Source organism: Oncorhynchus mykiss, chromosome 12 (assembly GCF_057628025.1).
Source record: "Oncorhynchus mykiss isolate SJ-2025 chromosome 12, ASM5762802v1, whole genome shotgun sequence".
Taxonomy (NCBI): Eukaryota; Metazoa; Chordata; class Actinopteri; order Salmoniformes; family Salmonidae; genus Oncorhynchus; species Oncorhynchus mykiss.
The window spans coordinates 56,044,460-56,064,454 of record NC_143033.1 but is presented as its reverse complement, the minus strand read 5'-3'; the positions used below and the strand labels follow the sequence as shown (position 1 = coordinate 56,064,454).

Genomic DNA, 19,995 nt, shown 5'->3' with positions numbered 1-19,995 from the left:
AGATTTGTGCAGACTCAAGACAACTGAGCTTTGAAGGAATACGCAGATTTAAAGAGGAGTCCGTAATTTGCTTTCTAATAACATGATCTTTTCCTCAAAGAAGTTCATGAATTTATTACTGCTGAAGTGAAAGCCATCCTCTCTTGGGGAATGCTGCTTTTTAGTTAGCTTTGCGACAGTATCAAAAATACATTTCAGATTGTTCTTATTTTCCTCAATTAAGTTGGAAAAATAGGATGATCGAGCAGCAGTAAGGGCTCTTCGATACTGCACGGTACTGTCTTTCCAAGCTAGTCGGAAGACTTCCAGTTTGGTGTGGCACCATTTCCGTTCCAATTTTCTGGAAGCTTGCTTCAGAGCTCGGGTATTTTCTGTATACCAGGGAGCTAGTTTCTTATGAGAAATGTTTTTAGTTTTTAGGGTGCAACTGCACAGTGCTCCTTGGGATGTTTAAAGCTTGGGAAATATTTTTGTATCCAAATCCGGCTTTAAACTTCTTCACAACAGTATCTCGGACCTGCCTGGTGTGTTCCTTGTTCTTCATGATGCTCTCTGCGCTTTTAACGGACCTCTGAGACTATCACAGTGCAGGTGCATTTATACGGAGACTTGATTACACACAGGTGGATTGTATTTATCATCATTAGTCATTTAGGTCAACATTGGATCATTCAGAGATCCTCACTGAACTTCTGGAGAGAGTTTGCTGCACTGAAAGTAAAGGGGCTGAATAATTTTGCATGCCCAATTTTTCAGTTTTTAATTTGTTAAAAAAGTTTGAAATATCCAATAAATGTCGTTCCACTTCATGATTGTGTCCCACTTGTTGTTGATTCTTCACAAAAAAATACAGTTTTATATCTTTATGTTTGAAGCCTAAAATGTGGCAAAAGGTCGCAAAGTTCAAGGGGGCCAAATACTTTCGCAAGGCACTGTACATAGAAGGTTGGCTGCTGTGCGCTCAATCGAGACAAGATGTCTTAGAACGCAGTTAGCTGCTCTTGGAACACCTGACATTTTGAGGTTTCAGAATAAACACAGTAAAGAGCTTTCTGATTCCCACGCAGACAATCTCTTTCCTAGGCTTAACCCTAGATTCGGTATCATTCAAAGCTCGCCATTCAGTGAAAGAATTGCTTAGCACTATTTTGCAGAGGGAACCTGGTCTCTTTCAATACATGCCTGAGGCTGCTAGGTTTGATGGCAGCGGCTTTGGTAGTCATCCAATTAGGACGCCTGAATATGACTGGGTTTCAATGCTGGGTAACTTCTCTAGGTCTGAGCCCATTACGTCACAAACATCACGGTGTACAGGTCGCCATAGATTACACAGTAGTACTGCACTCCTGGAGAAACCAGACGTTTCTGTCACAGGGTGCTCAGATGGGCACTGTTTTATCCGGAAAAGTAGTCATGAGGGACGCGTCTCTTTAGGGTTAGGGTGCGACCCACGAGGGAAGAATGGTCAACAAAGTGTGGGGACCTCATCTCCGTTCTACTGCCATAAACTGCCTGGAACTTCTTGCTGTGTCCCTGGCATTAAAATCATTTTTCCTATTTCTGGAGGGTCGTGCACTAGGAGTACTAAATCTGGGGGCAGATTTACTCTCCAGGGGGAACCCCCTATATGGGGAGTGGAAGCTCCACCCAGAGGGAGCCAATCAGGTTTGGACTTCGGCATTCCAGCAGTGACCTTTATGCATCAAGGGAGAATACACAGTCTCCCTGTTCTTTTCCCTGAGGGATCGGGATGCACCGATGGGAGTGGACACGTTGGCGCACAAGTGGTTACGAGTCCTCCTGTATGCATTCCCCACACTGTCCCTGATTTCTCCCACCCTATCCAGGGTGCGGGAGAAGGGTCTCTCTCTCATACTAATAGCACCACATTGGCAAGAGAAACATTGGCTAGCGGAGACCACGCAATTAATTTGCAGTCAACTGCGGCCCCTCCCTCTGTGTCGAGACCTACTGTGCAGGGAGATTTTTCATCCTCACCAGAACGGTTGGCACTCTGGGCCTAGCCCGTGAACGGTTCAATTTGAACACTGCCGGGCTTCCCCAAAATGCCATTTCGACTATTCAGAGTGCTAGAGCCCCACCAGGTCCCTTTAAGATTGTAAATGGCGCATTTGAGAAATGGTGCACTAAATCACAGATCACAGTGCAATTCCAGTGCTCTGTCCCGGTAATGCTGTCATTTCTACAGGCATTATTAGACAAAGGAAAGCCTTTTTCTACTATTAAGGTATATCTGGCAGCTATTGTGGCTTGTCATGTGGGATTTGGGAGTACGACAGGGGGGCAACACCCCCCTTGTCGCCCGTTTTATGAAGGTTGCACGTCGTTTGCGTTCAGTATCCAAAAAGCTTGCCTCATCACAGGACTTGTCAGTTGTTTTGGATGCTCTATGCCAACAGCCTTTTGAGACCTTGGATCAGGTGGATCTGAAGATGCTTTCATTTAAGACAGCGCTATTACTAGAACTGGAACATCAACGGTTGCATATGTTGTGCCCAGTAAGCACGCATCTACATGGACAGGACTAAAGGGTTCACAAAATCTGATCAGCTGTTTGTTTCCTCTGCGAAACCTTACACAGGTAAAGCGCTCACTAGTGAGAGAGTAAAGGTCTTCTGTCTCCTGCTGGCTACGGGCTCATTCTACTAGAGGAATGGCTACGTCCTGGGCTTTATTTAAGGACATATCTATCCAAGATATTTGATCAAGAGCGAGTTGGGTTTCACCTCATACATTTGCAAAAATGTTATAGACTCAATGTCACTGCACCGACCCTGGCACATACTGTTTTATGTGTAGGATCTTCTGAGGGGAAATGCCCATTTGTGTGATATATCGCACGGGGCAGTCGGTCATCAGGATGAGCTTGTCTGGCAATACAGGAGACTGTATATCCCATGAGGGAAATACCGAAACAAATATTTGAAAAATATGATAGTATGAGTGAGGCATTTCACCAGACCACCCTCCTTGAGCAAAGAAGAGGTGTTGCTTATTTTTGAATGACTCAGACACACTGTATCTGACCTTTTATAGGGTAGGAGGGACACCATTCCCCAATGCACACGTCTCGACGTCCAGCCAACTATGGCTGGCGTAGTGTAATAAAGGCTTCTGACGAATACGCTAGGGGCGTATCCCATAAGTGAAATACCTCACTCATACTATCAGAGAACCAGGGTTACGATTGCAACCTGAAGTTTTTCGCTGCAGGCCCAGAAATGTTTTTGCTGGCGCCACAAATATGTCCAGTTTCTTTGATTTCACAGTTATTAACTGTGGCAATGAATGCCACAAATGTCAGGAGGTCTATGTGTAGACATCCCCAGATGTCTCCCAATTCCGTGGTATCCAATTGGTAATTACAGTTGAAACTACACTCTTTCGTCCCATGCCCTCCTGCACACACAGCAAAATAATTTATATTTGTCAAATGGCAGTCAAGCATTGATTATCATGTCACCAGAATAAGACCCTCAATATTTATTGGAAAGGCACATTAAACTCATCACTGTGCACTTTATCTACCCTGTGAAGTTCATAACTTATGTAATCATCAGCCTAATAGTACCACACACCATATTATGTCACTCCAAGTTTACTTTGATATGACAGTTATTATATAAATATTTGCACACAAAAGGTGTTTCCACCGACATTTCTCACATAATTAATTTGACAGACAAAGATCCCACCATGTCAAACAAACACTATCGGTCAGCCTTCTAAAATTGTACCAAAACTTTGTTTCCATCACAGCTGTCATTTAATATATATATATATATATATATATATATACGGTATGACTTTACTTGCATAAAAACTGTGGATGGAAACATGACAAAGTCCACTTCACAAATAATGTTTGATACTCAGGCTGCGGAGTAGGACTACCGATCTTCACTACCACCGGGCCTTCAGAAAAACTAAATCTTTCTACCCTTTTCGACAAGCAAGAAATGTCCTGTTCCTGGTGTTCTCTTCTTCCAACTTGAGGGCTAGCTTCAAACCTCCCTTTTCCAAATCTAAAAATGGATCACCTTGCAGAACCCACCTCCACATTTCAAATTATTAAACTCAAGTGAAAATAAATGTATTGGAAAAATTGTTTAAGGCAATAATGTGATGTACTGTGGTAGTCTGAAAGCAAAATAGTTTGTTAGAGAACACCATAACTTCTCAACCACACATGTGTGGTGCTTCATTTATAGGCAAAATGACTTGATAGAAAATGTTATCCATACTATCTATATGTTTTAAAAGGCTCAAAGATCCTTCTTAAAAGTGGCTTTAACTGAACCTATTTCGTAGCTGCATCATACACAATACTCTGTGGGTAATGTTAAACATTTGTCTATATAAATACATAAATCCCAACATTGTCAATGTAAAAGGTGCCACCTTCATCATAAGGGACAATTACAGGTAACAGCACATTCTACGTAACCATCCCATCCTCTAATATCACAGATTATCTCAAACGTCAAGAACTTAATTACTTACTTGCTCACATACAGAAAAAACAAAACAATTCCGAAGTGCAGCGTGATTAATGTGACCTCTAGAAATGTACACAGTCCACATAATAATGTGGGAGAAATGTATGTGGACCTGAAACCAGAGACGTTCACAGTATTATAAGGGGTCCTTAAAGGAAACCTATCTTCCATTCACATTAGTAAACAAAAATGTTTTCCTCAACCAGGTCTTATGCAAATATGCAGTATAACAATATCCTCAAGTACCTTTACATATCTTTAAATGCTAGTAAAATAGCTAACGCCAGTGTTTTCCATAAGCACATGGAGTAGCCAGCCAAATAGAAAAAGCAGCCAGCCAGGGAGATCCGGGCCTGAGAGGTCAAGGTGGGCATGCCCCCTGAGATTTTTTTTTGACAAAACAAGCTATTTTGGTGGCCTCTGGTACATTCTAATGTCCTGATTCAATCCAATATACACAGCTAAATTACGTTAATAGTGGGCTCGGTTTCCCAAAGGAACAAAAGGCTTACGTGTGTTTTAACTATGCATCTTTCCCACAATAACCAAAGATGTAAAATACCACGCAGAAAGAACATTCGCCAAGTGTGTCGTTGGAGCATGTGTCGATACTGATAGGATCAAAAGAAAGGCAGCGATTTGTTTCCGTTCACCAAACAGATCCATTCAAAAAGACCCTACACTGGCAAGTCTTGTCATGGGCTACGAATCCTAGGAAAAATAGAAAACAAGATATTTTGTTTCTTTGACCCGATGCGATACAATGGACATATAACTACCCTGTATTATTTATGAATAGTGAAGGGATATAGGAGATTGACTTTATTCCGTCAGTTCGACACCTTTTATAAACTAGTAAAACACTTGCAGTTCGGTCGTCAATCAAAGCACAGTAAACAGCCTACGCGCCTCACTCCGTGGCTGTATTGGCCTATGAAACACGCGAAAGAAAAATGAATGTGCCATAAAACAATAAGTGGATTTCAACTCATTGTTACCACTTTATATGGGATGTGTTAATTCACTCACAGGAGATGGAAAAATAAGCATCATGCTCTCCCTCCTCCGTGAAAAGATTAGACTGCAGCCAACCACAGTATACAAAAAAATAATAGGTATTGAGAGCTGGGACAGACAGCAGAGGGACAAACCATCAGTTTCCCTGTCATTGCTCACTTTTTGACTGACAGGTACCTGTCCTATCAATACATCACTAGAAGGTGCATGTCATTCATTCAAGTGGGAGAAGGCTATACCGACTTTTCTGACTAGCGAATTGAAACTTCTAAATTAAAAGCCTAGTTAGTTTATGAAGTAGCCGGCTTACAATGAGTCTTATCGGCTATTTAGCCGACGACCGGCACTTATGGAAAACACTAACACATTCACATGATTAGGCACAATCTAAAAATGATTATATTCTAGAAGAATGTGAACAAGCCCATTATTTTCAGATTGTAGAATATAGAAAAAGGGTTAAATAAGTTGTTATTTGCATGACTGTACATAATGAGAACTTAACCAAATTGGAACAACCCACTAAAACAGTAAAATCATTCAAAAACAAAGGATTGCTGCAAAGCTAGAACTGTAAGGTGCAGACAGTAGAGTACTACAGCGAGGGCAGAGACTAGCACAAGCCCTAGTCCTGCTTCATCACAGCGATGCCCACCTGGGCATGACGAATGGTGCGTCCGTGGAGCTTGTACCCATCCTGTTTCACTACAGTAACGGTGCTGGGCTCCCCTCCCTCAGCAGGAGTGTGGCACACTATCTCATGCTGGTAAGGGTCGTATTTATCCCCAACAGGGCTCATCTTATTCAGGCCGTGCTTTGTGAAGATCCCCTGCAGCCTGTCCTGGACCTGAGCCAGCCTCTGGCCCTCCTCTTCCTGCAGGTTGTCTGTCTTCTCTAGCAGGTCAGCCACCTCAACCAGTTCATGGCAGAAACTCTGGATCCCTGTTTGAGTGGTGGTAAGGGAGAGGAATTAGAACTGCACAAAGTAGAGCAGTGGGGTATTTCTTTGCGGGGAACAATATACAAAAGTTGAGAACGATCATTGGAAAAACAATTTTATTGAGGAAATTTATTTTGTAGTAAATGTAGTTTATTTTCATTTTATGAATTGAAGGTTATTTATTGATGTACAAATGTCATTAGATTTGGGGAGGAATCGGCAGAAATTCTGGTGGGAAAAAAATGGGGTTCCCCAGAAATTCAGGCGAAAATGAATACCACTGAAGTAGAGGGACCATACTAGGTATGATGTCAGGGTAGGAGAAAAAACATCTCACCAAAAAGCTTGGCGTCTTGGACAAACTTCTGAGTTCTTTTTCGAACATTGTCAGAGTCAGCCATGGCCCTTTTGTATCTTTCCTGAAATACAATACAGTATAGTATATCATACGTGATTAAATTCTTTGTATTTCCAGGGGAAAATCTAAACAAATCTATGCCGGCTGTAGGTAGCACCAGTCAAGACAAAGAATCTTCCTCCTTACTCTCACCGCCATCGAGGCTCTTACCGTGAGCTCCCTAACCTGCTCCTCCAGCTTGCTGGCCCTCATCTCCAGCAGTTTCACATTGGTCATCGCATGGCCGGAGTCATCTGTGGTGTCATCACCATTGCAATTATCACCTGTTCCCCAATGCTTTGCCGCTGTGCTGTACAGGCCAATCAAAGCCCTGGAAAGCAAAACATTATTCAATTGTGCACCTAGCGAGAGACCATTTGGCTAGCGGTGTTTCTGTAGTGTAGGCTACAATGTAGGCCTGCTACATGTAATGGCAGAGCTTGGAAAACAAATGCCCTCCTGATAAATACAAATCATCATGAAATCCTTCTGCCAGGAAGGCCCTACTTTGCAGTCAACATTTAGTTGTTTTTTTGGGAAAGGCTTTAGAAATGAATTCAAACAGCACATGACTGAATTGCGCATCTTGAAGATTTAACCAACACTTTGGACCAATTTTTTTGTAATGTTTTTAGTATTTTATCCCCCTTTTATCCTAATTCCAATCTTGTCTCATCGTTGCAACTCCCCAACGGGCTCGGGAGGCGCAGGTCGAATCATGCGTCCTCCGAAACATGAACCACCAAACCGCGCTTCTTAACAACAGCCCGCTTAACCCGGAAGCCAGCCTCAATGTGTTGGAGCAAACACCGTACAATCGACGACCGAGGTCAGCCTGCAGCCACCCGGCCCGCCACAAGGAGTCTCTAGAGCGTGATGAACCAAGTAAAGCCACTCAGGCTAAACCCTCCCCTAACCCGGACGATGCTGGGCCAATTGTGCGCTGCCCTATGGGACTCCCAGTCACGGCCGGTCATTGTTCAATTCTGTGAGCTGCTCCATGCAACAACCAGTTGAAAGCTGAGCGCTCTTGCTGCCAATGCCGCCTGATATTCCACTGAAACTAGCCATGTGTGTGGCACGCATGTTGATATATTTCACGTGCTTTGCGATTGTGTAGGCTACTTTGTGCATAATTTCTCTATTGCACTACATAATTGATACGGCATACACCAGCACTACACTGCTTTGATACACATCAGTGGGGATTAAGAAGTGAGTATATGCAAAAAAGTGGGTATACGGCAGCATATACCCTCCACTACACCACTGGAGCGAGGGATAAATACCCAAGATGTGGAGATGATGGGGAACAGTGTGTATATCACGGTCTTTGCCAAAACTTTGCAATGTTTAGATCCATTTTTAGATGAACTTCTGAGTATTGTTCCGTTGCCTTTTTTCAGTATGTTGTCAAAAACGCTTTTTTAACTATTGGGATTTTTGTAGATGATATGTAGCAACGCCTGGAGTAGATCCACAGATAACGTAATCTCTATTGTACTCAACACTACCCTTTCCCCACCTGGACAAAAGGAACACCTACGTGAGAATGCTGTTCATCGACTACAGCTCAGCGATAAACACCCTAGCGCACCTAAACCGCATCACTAAGCTAAGGACCTAGGGACTAAATGCCTCCCTCGGGCAACTGGATCCTGGACTTCCTGACGGGCCGCCCCCAAGTGATAAGGGTAGGCAACAACTTCTGCCACGCTGATCCTTAACACGGGGGCCCCTGAGGGGTGCGTGCTGAGTCCCCTCCCGTTCTCCCGGTTCACCCATGACTGCGTGGCCAAGCACGACTCCAACACCATAATTAAGTTTACTGACGACACAACAGTGGTAGGCCTGATTACCGACAACGATGAGACAGGCTATAGGGATGTGGTGCCAGGACAACAACCTCTCCCTCAACGTGATCAAGACAAAGGAGATGATCGTGGACTACGGGAAAAGGAGGGCCGAGCACGCCCCCATTTTAAATCGACAGAGCTGTAGTGTAGCAGGTTGAGCGCTTCAAGTTCCTTGGTGTCCACATCACCAACAAACTATCATGGTCCAAACACACCAAGACAGTCGTGAAGAGGGCACAACACCTATTCCCCCTCAAGAGACTGAAAAGATTTGGCATGGGTCCTCAGAGCCTCAAAAAGTCCTACAGCTGCACCATTGAGAGCATCCTGACTAGTTGCATCACCACCTGGCATAGCAACTGCTCGGCCTCTGACCACAAGGCGCTACAGAGTGTAGTGCATACAGCCCAGTACATCACTGGGGTCAAGCTTCCTGCCATCCAGAACCTCTATACCAGGCGGTGTCAGAGGAAGGCCCTAAAAATTGCCAAAGACTCCAACCACCTTTGTCATAGACTTTTCTCTCTGCTACCGCACGGCAAGCGGTACTAGAGTGTCTAGGTCCAAAAGGCTTCTTAACTTCTTATGGATAGGGGGCAGCATTTTCACGTTTGAATGAAAAGCGTGCCCAGAGTAAACTGCCTCCTCAGTCCCAGATGCTAATATATGCATAATATTAGTAGTATTTGGATAGAAAACACTCTGAAGTGTCTAAAACTGTTTGAATGATGTCTGTGAGTATAACAGAACTCATATGGCAGGCAAAAAACTGAGAAAAAATCCAACCAGGAAATGGGAAATCTGAGGTTTGTAGGTTTTCAACTCAGCCCCTATTGAATATACAGTGGGATATGGGTCATATTGCACTTCTTAAGGCTTCCACTAGATGTCAAAGGTCTTTAGAATGTTGTTTCAGGCTTCTACTGTGAAGGGGGGCCAAATGAGAGGGGATTGAGTCAGAGATCTGCCAGCAGCCTCGGTCTCGTGACGCGCGGTCATGAGAAAGTTACCTCTCGTTCCATTGCTTTCCTACAGACAAATGAATTCTCCGGTTGGGACATTATTGAACATTTATGATAAAAACATCCTAAAGATTGATTCTATACATCGTTTGATTTGTTTCTATGACCAGTAATATAACATTTTGGAATTTTCATCCGACATTTCTGCTGGACTTGCCCGCGCCTCGTGAGTTTCGATTTGTAGACTAAACACCCTAACAAAAGGAGGAATTTGGACATAAATTATGGACTTTATGGAACAAATCAAACATTTGTGTTTACTGGGATTCCTGGGAGTGCATTCTGACAAAGATCATCAAAGGTAAGTGAATATTTATAATGCTATTTCTGACTTATGTTGACTCCAACATGGCGGATATATTCATGGGTTGTGTATGTCGTCTGAGCGCCATACTCAGATTATTGCATGGTTTGCTTTTTCCGTAAAGTTTTCTGACAGCAGTTGCATTAAGGAGAAGTATATCTTTAAATCTGTGAATAACACTTGTATCTTTTATTAATGTTTATTATGAGTATTTCTGTGATTTGATGTGGCTCTGTGCAAATTCACGGGATGTTTTAGAGGCAAAGCCAAATGTAAACTGAGGTTTTTGGATATAAATATGAACTTGATCGAACATGCATGTATTGTTTAACATGTCCCGGGAGTGTCATCTGATGAAGAATATCAAAGGTTAGTGATTCATTTGATCAATATTTCTGCTTTTTGTGACTCCTGTCTTTGCTTGGAAAATCGCTGTATGCTTTCTGTGACTAGTTGCCGACCTAACATAATGATATGATCTGCTTTCGCCGAAAAGCTTTTTTGAAATCGGACACTGTGGTTGGATTAACAAGAACTGTATCATTAAAATGATTCCTAATACTTGTATGTTTGAGAAAATTGAATTATGAGGTTTCTGTTGATTGAATTTGGCGCCCTGCAATTTCATTGGCTGTTGGTGAGGGGCTCCGCTAGTCCTAGACAGGTTTACAGCTTATACCCCTAATCAAATGGCTACCCAGAATATTTGTTGTGGTTTTTTTACACTGCTGCTACTCACTGTTTCATTATCTATGCAGTCACTTTACCCCTATCTACATATTACCTTAATTGCCTCGACTAACCTGTACCCCCCACACATTGAATCAGTATCAGCCTCGTTATTGTATTCTTGCTCTTAATTTTTTTAAACTTTTGTTTATTTAGTAAATATTTTTCTTAAAACCTGCATTGTTAGTTACGGGCTTGTAAGTAAGCATTTCACGGTACAGTCTGTCGTATTTGGCACATGTGACAAATACAATTTGATTTGAAGAGGGGGATCCCAGCTTTCCATCCCTACTTTTTTTCAGAAATTCTAAATATGCGCTTACAGCACCATTTTAAAACAAATACTTTTTAGCAGCATGGCTAAGCACATTACCTCTTGGCAATTCACAGTGAGTGTATAGAGGAGAGTGGGGCAAAATGTAACACTGGTCAATTGTAGAGTAACTTGGGATAAAACGCCACCCTACCGCAACATTTTTTGGGGGCGTGACTTAAAATTGTGATGAGACAGATTACATATTTAGAGTGCAAGAGTAGTGGCAACCAGGTAAAGTGTTGGGTGAAAACATTGTGACATTAAGTAATTTCTATGTGAAGTACAGGCAGGGGACTTGTTATCCCAGTTGGCGGTTTACTCCAAGTTACACAAACAGGTAGGCCTACATTATATTCACTGTGTTTATGCAAGTTTTTGGGGAAATCTTTGCCTGTGTGTGTGTAGGTTACCCGCCCCTCCGAAGCATGTTTCCGAAATTAGGGACAGATATTTTTAATTACAGAAGAAATAACTAGCATTGAAAAAGTTAATTGAGGATACTATAGTTTTCACGTTTCACATTGCATTTATTAACTTAAAAAAGGTAAGAAGTGTTTTTAATTCAAGTGCTGCTCTGCACCCAGAAGCTTGTTAGCTAGCTAGCTAACATTAGCTCTGGTCCAACGTTAAGCCAACTCTCTGAAGTTCAAAGCATACACATTAAAACCAGTAGATAGTGATAGCGCTGATGTCATCCACTTATTCCTATGGAAAACTCCCAATGGCACATGAAGCCAGAAGTATGAATTTGAAGCTTACCATTTTGCTGAATGGCACAAAAAAAGTGGCCATAACTAGCAAAGGATCATGGTCGGTGTAGTCGTTTTCATCCTGCCTGAGAGAGTCAAACCAAAGCTGCTAGACGTCAGCATCAATACCGGTAACATTTGGCTCTGGAAAACGTACCTCAATCCAGGAATGAGAAATGCATTGCACTCCAAATTGTTCCACTATCCCAACTGTTACACAGAAGATTGAAGGACTGCTAACTTAAAAACTAGCAGTCGTTTAATCTTCTCTGTGTAACAGTTGAGATAAAGGGCAATTCGGAGTACAACGCATTTCTCATCCCTGGATTGAGGTACAGTGGGGCAAAAAAGTATTTAGTCAGCCACCAATTGTGCAAGTTCTCCCACTTAAAAAGATGAGAGAGGTCAGTAATTTTCATCATAGGTACACTTCAACTTTGACAGACAAAATGTGAAAAAAGCCAGAAAATCACATTGTAGGATTTTTTATGAATTTATTTGCAAATTATGGTGGAAAATAAGTATTTGGTCACCTACAAACAAGCAAGATTTCTGGCTCTCACAGACCTGTAACTTCTTCTTTAAGAGGCTCCTCTGTCCTCCACTCATTACCTGTATTAATGGCACCTGTTTGAACTTGAAGAAATCAACTGTGGGAGCAAATATTAGGAAATGGAAGACATACAAGACCACTGATAATCTCCCTCAATCTGGGGCTCCACGCAAGATCTCACCCCGGGGGGTCAAAATGATCACAAGAACGGTGAGCAAAAATCCCAGAACCACACGGGGGGACCTAGTGAATGACTTGCAGAAAGCTGGGACCAAAGTAACAAAGCCTACCATCAGTAACACACTACGCTGCCAGGGACTCAAATCCTGCCGTGCCAGACGTGTCCCCCTGCTTAAGCCAGTACATGTCCAGGCCCGTCTGAAGTTTGCTAGAGAGCATTTGGATGATCCAGAAGAAGATTGGGAGAATGTCATATGGTCAAATGAAACCAAAATATAACTTTTTGGTAAAAACTCAACTCGTCGTGTTTGGAGGACAAAGAATGCTGAGTTGCATCCAAAGAACACCATACCTACTGCAGAGCATGGGGGTGGCAAATGTTTTGGGGCTGTTTTTCTGCAAAGGGACCAGGACGACTGATCTGTGTAAAGGAAAGAATGGGGCCATGTATCGTGAGAGTTTGAGTGAAAACCTCCTTCCATCAGCAAGGGCATTGAAGATGAAATGTGGCTGGGTCTTTCAGCATGACAATCATCCCAAACACACCGCCCGGGCAACGAAGGAGTGGCTTCGTAAGAAGCATTTCAAGGTCCTGGAGTGGCCTAGCCAGTCTCCAGATCTCAACCCCATAGAAAATCTTTGGAGGGAGTTGAAAGTCTGTGTTGCCCAGCAACAGCCCCAAAACATCACTGCTCTAGAGGAAATCTGCATGGAGGAATGGGTCAAAATACCAGCAACAGTGTTTGAAAACCTTGTCAAACATTTTCTGTAAGTCTTCACCTCTGTCATTGCCAACAAAGAGTATATAACAAGGTATTGAGATAAATAAGTATTTGGTCAATAACTAAAGTTTTCCACCATAATTTGCAAATAAATTAATCAAAAATCCTACAATGTGATTTTCTGTCTTTTTTTCTCATTTTGTCTGTCATAGTTGAAGTGTACCTATGATGAAAATTACAGGCCTCTCTCATCTTTTTAAGTGGGAGAACTTGCACAATTGGTGGCTGACTAAATACTTTTTTGCCCCACTGTATGTTTTCCAAGCCATATCTCGCACCGGCGCCACAATGTCTTAATATACATAGAAATGCTGTCTGACCCTAGTGCAGGCTGTAAGCAAGCTGGTCAGATCTGCTGGCTAGACCTGCCATAGGATATGAACAGTGAGCTCAGTTACATGCATACAATAATGCGATTATTGTGAATAGTCAGATTAATATAATTTGTTTAAAACGTTTACATCCTTTGCAAGAATAACGATTTCCCTAATAATCCTGTTTACATGGACACCTCTGAAATCAGTCTAGCCGATGAGACTTTGATAAATGCAGAAAATCGCCAATCAAAACAAACTTTCTACCACATTGACCATGTTATTTTTGTGAAGAATGTTTTATTTTTATGTGAAAACTATTTCTAAGATGCATACTTTCAGTTTTAGAAACTCACTTCACTCACACATAAGAGGGAGACTTGCGCTACCGGTGCGGCACGTGTGCAGATCAAATTTGCCACTGCAACGCCGAATTACATCTCCTAATAGTTTGAAAGATTGCTCAGAAAACCAGGTGTTTTAATTGGTGTATGCTTACTTCGATTTTGACCTTAAGCCAAACAAGATAAGCAGAGTATGGTGTTTACAAGACTACTTCCATAACTGCCATAATCAGTTTAATATTGAATTATTAGTGTGTATGTAAACATAATCTGTGACAATAGTTGGCTGCTATTTAACTGATAGTTTGTCGGTCAAATCTGTGTCTTGGTGTGTATGGCCGGCAACTTTCATAGAGAAACCCCCCCTGAACTTTTTGGGCCATTTGAGAAAGAAAATGACAGCTGCGACCCCCAGCACATATGACAAAATCAACAGTACAACACCAAAGATATTGATCTGTTTTAAGCAACTCATCTTGTTGACCAAAAAGCTTTATACTAACATTCCCAATTTTTGGTCAAAAGGGATGTGTAATTCCCACTGAGGTATAAAGAAAGGTAATTCCCCCCAATTTGATGTGGTCAAAACGTTTGTTTATGTCATGTAATAACATACTGTCCACATCATGGAAAATAGCGTAATATAAATTAATTACATATTCAATTATTTTGCTATATCTTTATTTAAGATGATAGTAAATGAAGCAAACGCAAGATTTTTTTTCTTCTGTAATCACATTTCTCACTAGTTTAACCATTTAGCTAAAAATTTAAAAAATGCACAAAGTAACTGTGTGCTCTAGTTTAGAAATAACTCCCATATTGAATGTGCAGATCCTGGTTCTAATGTCAGTAGCCAGGTTTCCATCCAACCTTTTAGAGTAAAGTATATGTAGGATAAACAACGTAATCACAGGCCTGGTGGAACTACAGATTTCTCGTAAACATTCCAAATGTCAACAAAACAAAATATGCTAGACAATGTCTTTCTGTGTCGGTAAAATTAATTATGCGAGAAATGGCGGTGGAAACTCTTTTAGCGCACATATTGATATAATAACCATCATATCGAAGTAAACTTAGAGTCACGCGATGACATGTGTGGTCCTACCACTACGACTCGGTAAAGTATGCAGTTTATTATACTACAGATCAAATAAATTATGAACTTCACAGGGTGGTGAACGTGCAAGGTGATGCCCCTTTTCATAAATATCGAGGGTTTTATTCTGGTGACAAGACAATCGATATTTGTTTGACAAATAAAAATAATTTCGCTCTTTTGTCCATACTAATCTCATCATGTAGGCTATACCCTACACCCGCACTGTTTATGCAAGATGTTGGCTAGAGTGCATATGCCAACATCAGTGGGCACATTCGCTACATAACGCACATTTTCTTTGTGACAAAATCGCCAGTAGAGTTAAATGCGATAGAAACCTATTTAACTTGTATTTGTTATTCGGCACATGGTAATTTAACCCCAAAATGTATGTTGAAATCATCACGCAAAGACTGGTCAATATGATGGAAACATTTCTGGTGGGAAAATGCACATTGTTTTTATGCAGATTTTAGAATAGTCGCCAATTGGGATGGAACGCTATTTTATGGCAGCAGCCCATTCCTTCGACTTCCCTACAAATAACTAGTTAACTCGTTATGAAGCATAAATTAGTTAGCTAGCGAACACTGACTTAATCTAAAACTGTCAAAAGTGAGCTAACCGTTAGCGCTATTAAATGAACTAATTTTGTTAAAAGCAACGTTAGCTCGCTAGCTAGCTTTTGTACAGCAAGCTTGTTCCCGCAGCGTTGAAAGTTGTCTTTACTTTACACTGTATTTTTTTTCAATAGCTAGAGGGATATGTTGACAAACCTCACCTGTGATCATTCGACAAAAATAGTTGTAATCTGCAGGCGCAGTTGAGACTTTTCCGAGCCAAGAAAAGACAGCGCACGGCCATATTATTCAGACTCTGTTAGCTAGTTACATTCAATTACAGCAGAACAAAGCCAGACCTGTGGAGATAAACCACTTGCAGGGGCACACCGTCGGCTGTGGGCGGGGTCGTTCCCCACCACCACAAGTTTTCATTTGCGGAGGCTTTCCAGACAGACAAGCGATGGGCAAAGCTGGGTTCGTTTGCTAGAGTGGGTTCTTCTTCGATGAGGTTTAACGGTGGTTGGCATCCAATAAATGTTGCATCACCGCCACCTACTAGACTGGAGTATAACTCCTTTATACTTTGCTTATCAAAAAAAAAAAAAATACAACAAATACCCTACCATCTAACACTACACTCCCACTACACTAACACTACACTTACAAATTGATGATTTGGGGTGTTTAATTAAACTTTTGTACACCTGTGGTGTTCCCGGTCAAAAATGACCAGTCAAAAGAAATTAATGGGTGAGATTACAATTAGCACCCCTACTCTTACGATAAGTGCCATGGGATCTTCTGTTTCTCCAATCACGCCACCCTGTCTGCGTCGCACCAAACAACGAGCATCACCAACACGGGGAATCTTCCCCTTCAGTTGGTCAGCTTTCACATTTACCTCTACCAAAGTAATCACTCCTTTCAATGGCGCCCTTTTCTTGAGAGCAAAACAATTCACATCTCTTGTCCCCATTTGTTTAACATGGAGCGCCTGCTCCCTCTGACCAGCAGAAACACATACAAGACAACCTCTGGTTACCCTCACTGATTCCACAGCACCCAACTCTGTTTTCATCCGTGCTGAAATCTCAAACGAATCAGCCAAAAGGCAAGGGTCCACTTTTTCCAAAAACTTCACTCCTACCATCACAGACTCATCTTTATCCTGACCTCGGTTTCCGAGAACTTCGCCACACCTACCAAGTCTTCTTGAACTGCACTGTTGGTTAAGGGCTTGTAAGTAAGCATTTCTACACTAGTTGTACTCGGCGCATGTGATAAATAAAGTTTGATTTGATTTTGTTCTTGACTTGTGAAGGGACGCCATTTAACTGGCTGTCACAATCTCCGTACAATCAGCACAAACCCCTCTTTCAGTGGGTTCGCCTGTGCATGTCAGTACAAAAACGTTTTGCAAAGTTGCAGTTAGAAATGCCATGCATAGAACTGACATGATTCCTTAGAATCAGAGGCATGTTTGCAGTGGTGGAAAACATACCAAATTGTCATACCTGAGTAAAAGTAAAGGTACCTTCATAGAAAATGACTTAAGTAAAAGTCACCCAGTAATATTTTACTTGAGTAATAGTCCAAAAGTAGTTAGTTTGAAATATACTTAAGTATCGAAAGTAAATGTAATTGCTAAAATATACTTAAGTGTCAAAAGTAAAAGTATAAATAATTTAAAATACCTTATATTATGCAAACCAGAGGGCACAATTTTCTTGTTTTTATTTTTTTTACGGATAGCCATGGTCACACATCAACACTCAGACATAATTTGCAAACGAAGCATGTGTGTTTAGTGAGTCCGCCATATCAGAGGCAGTAGGGATGATGTTCAGTTGATAGTGCATGAATTTTACCATTTTCCTGTCCTGCTAAGCATTCTAAATGTAACGAGTACTTTGGGGTGTCAAGGAAAATGTATGGAGTAAAAAGTACATTATTTTCTTAAGGAATTTAGTGAAGTAAAAGTAGTTACAAATATAAATAGTAAAGTACAGATACCCAAAAAAAACTACTTAAGTAGTACTTAAAAGTATTTTTACTTAAGTACTTTACACCACTGCATGTTTGTTCAACATAATACATTTCTAGTTGAACGTTGGACAACGTTGTGTCCGTCCTCTTGCTGAACGCGGCCCTGGCCTTCTCCCTACCTATGTGAAGCTAGCCACAATAACGAGTTTGAGGTTCCCCTTCAAAATAAAAGTCTATCGTTTGAAAGTGATGCAAACAGATACAAATTTGAAAGATTCAAAGAGAAGAATCATTCCGTATTTGTACTAGGAATAGCCCTTGATCATGACTCTAAGTTCCATTACATTACACATAAGAGTCATTGGACGAAGGCGTCTTCTGTGTAGGTGGGAGTTTTGTTTACAGCCGCAACGATCGGTCTGAACATTAACACGCATCGCTTGCAGTACGGTTTTGAAAGCAGAAATAATAATAATTTTTAAAAGTTTAATTATACCCACCCTTACGGTTCTTGCACGGCCATATTTCCTTGTTACAGCGCTTGTTAACGGAAAACAGACGGAAGACAGAGTGGATTACCTGTGCTAATTAGCTATCTGCATCTTCAAACACCTGTGTGTAAACGGGAGACGGGCGCCACAAACGTGTTGTCACTGAAAAATACTGTTGACTGCAACTGTTAAACCCGCTTATATAAGTGTGTAGTTTGTACAGTAAGTGTGTATTTTGCATTTGTGAAATTATTTTGATGTGATATTAAAAGTACAGGGATTTATGTTTCTAGAACCGTATTGCAATTGAGAATCGACTCACTGTTTTTTTGCTTCCAGAGACAATTTTCCCTTTATACAGAACATGTAAGGTCCTTGGACTAAGGAGTAACGTTAGGCTCCTTTTGTCCAATATTGGGCTAGACTAGATAATGCTAGAGAATGTTACATAATTTAAGATTAAATACAATAATTAATGAGTTTGACAATAAACAGAAAACACTGTTTAAATTACATTGTACTGCACTATACAGCCTTAGCTATGAATTGTGCACCCTGAAACAAGGTATCAGCTTACACAGTGACACCCACAGAAAACAATTCTCAGGAGTTTCCACAAATATTAGCAATTTAGCTCTTATTGCAGGACTTTGACTGTGGGAAATCACCTTCACAGTCAGCCTATTGTGCCTATTGAAATTGCACTGTACAGCCTAACCTATGGACTGTGCACCCGTGGAATGGGGTATCAGCCTACTCAGTGACACCCACAGGTCATAACTATATAGAATTTACACAAATATTAGCATCTTAGTTCTTATTGCAGGACTCTAAAACCACTGTGAAATAAGCCACATTAGCTCACCAGTCAAACTTCTGCTATATGTGTATTAAACATTCATAGCTAATGTAGCTCATTTCACAGTGGTTTCAGAGTCATCCAGTAAGAATTAAGATGCAAATATTTGTGTAAACTCTACATAGTTCTGATCTGTGGGTGTCACTGAGTAGGCTGATGAAAAAACATTAACACAAATTAAGATTTGTATTTTTTTTCCAAATGTATATGACAATTTAAAACACATGTGGACACAAGGCATTTAAAATAATCGTGGATGACACTAAATCAAATTAAAAAATACTATTTCCACTTATACAAAATTATCTAGAATAATAAAACAAAGACGTTGATACAAACGCCATCGTAGAGTTCCTTCACAATGAGAATGGCTGGTGCTACTTTGTAGAAAATAAGTGTTAAAAATAAGTGCTAAACAAAATATATTTTATATTTGAGATTCTTTAAATAGCCACCCTTTGCCCTGATGACAGCTTTGTGCACTCTTGGCATTCTCTCAACCAGCTTTAACTGGAATGCTTTTCCAACGGTCTTGAAGGAGTTCTCACATATGCTGAGCACTTGCTAGCTGCTTTTCCTTAACTCTGCGCTCCGACTCATCCCAAACCATCTTAATTGGGTTGAGACCGGGGGATTGTGGAGGCCAGGTCATCTGATGCAGCACTCCATCACATTTCTTCTTATAAAATAGCCCTTACACAGCCTGGAGGTGTGTTGGGTCATTGTCCTGTTGAAAAACACATTTTAGTCCCACTAAGCCAAAACCAGATGGGATGGTGTATCGCTGCAGAATGCTGTGGTAGCCATGCTGGTTAAGTGTGCCTTGAATTCTAAATAAATCACAGACAGTGTCACCAGCAAAGCATCCACACACCATAACACTAACACCTTCTCCATGCTTTACAGTGGGAAATACACACGCGGAGATCATCCGTTTACCCACACCATGTCTCACAAAGACACAGCGG

At 41.3% G+C, this 19,995-nt stretch overlaps 1 protein-coding gene across 1 annotated transcript; it reads right to left on the bottom strand.

Annotated features, from left to right (window-relative positions):
- Positions 1–3,489: 3,489 nt before the first annotated feature.
- On the bottom strand, positions 3,490–16,196 carry LOC110537796 (grpE protein homolog 2, mitochondrial). Its single transcript, XM_021624187.3, has 4 exons — positions 15,910–16,196; positions 7,046–7,205; positions 6,815–6,896; positions 3,490–6,479 (listed from the first exon to the last, which is right to left on the bottom strand). The coding sequence occupies exons 1-4, from the start codon at positions 15,990–15,992 to the stop codon at positions 6,163–6,165; spliced, it is 642 nt and encodes a 213-aa protein (XP_021479862.3). The 5' UTR covers positions 15,993–16,196; the 3' UTR covers positions 3,490–6,162.
- Positions 16,197–19,995: the final 3,799 nt, after the last annotated feature.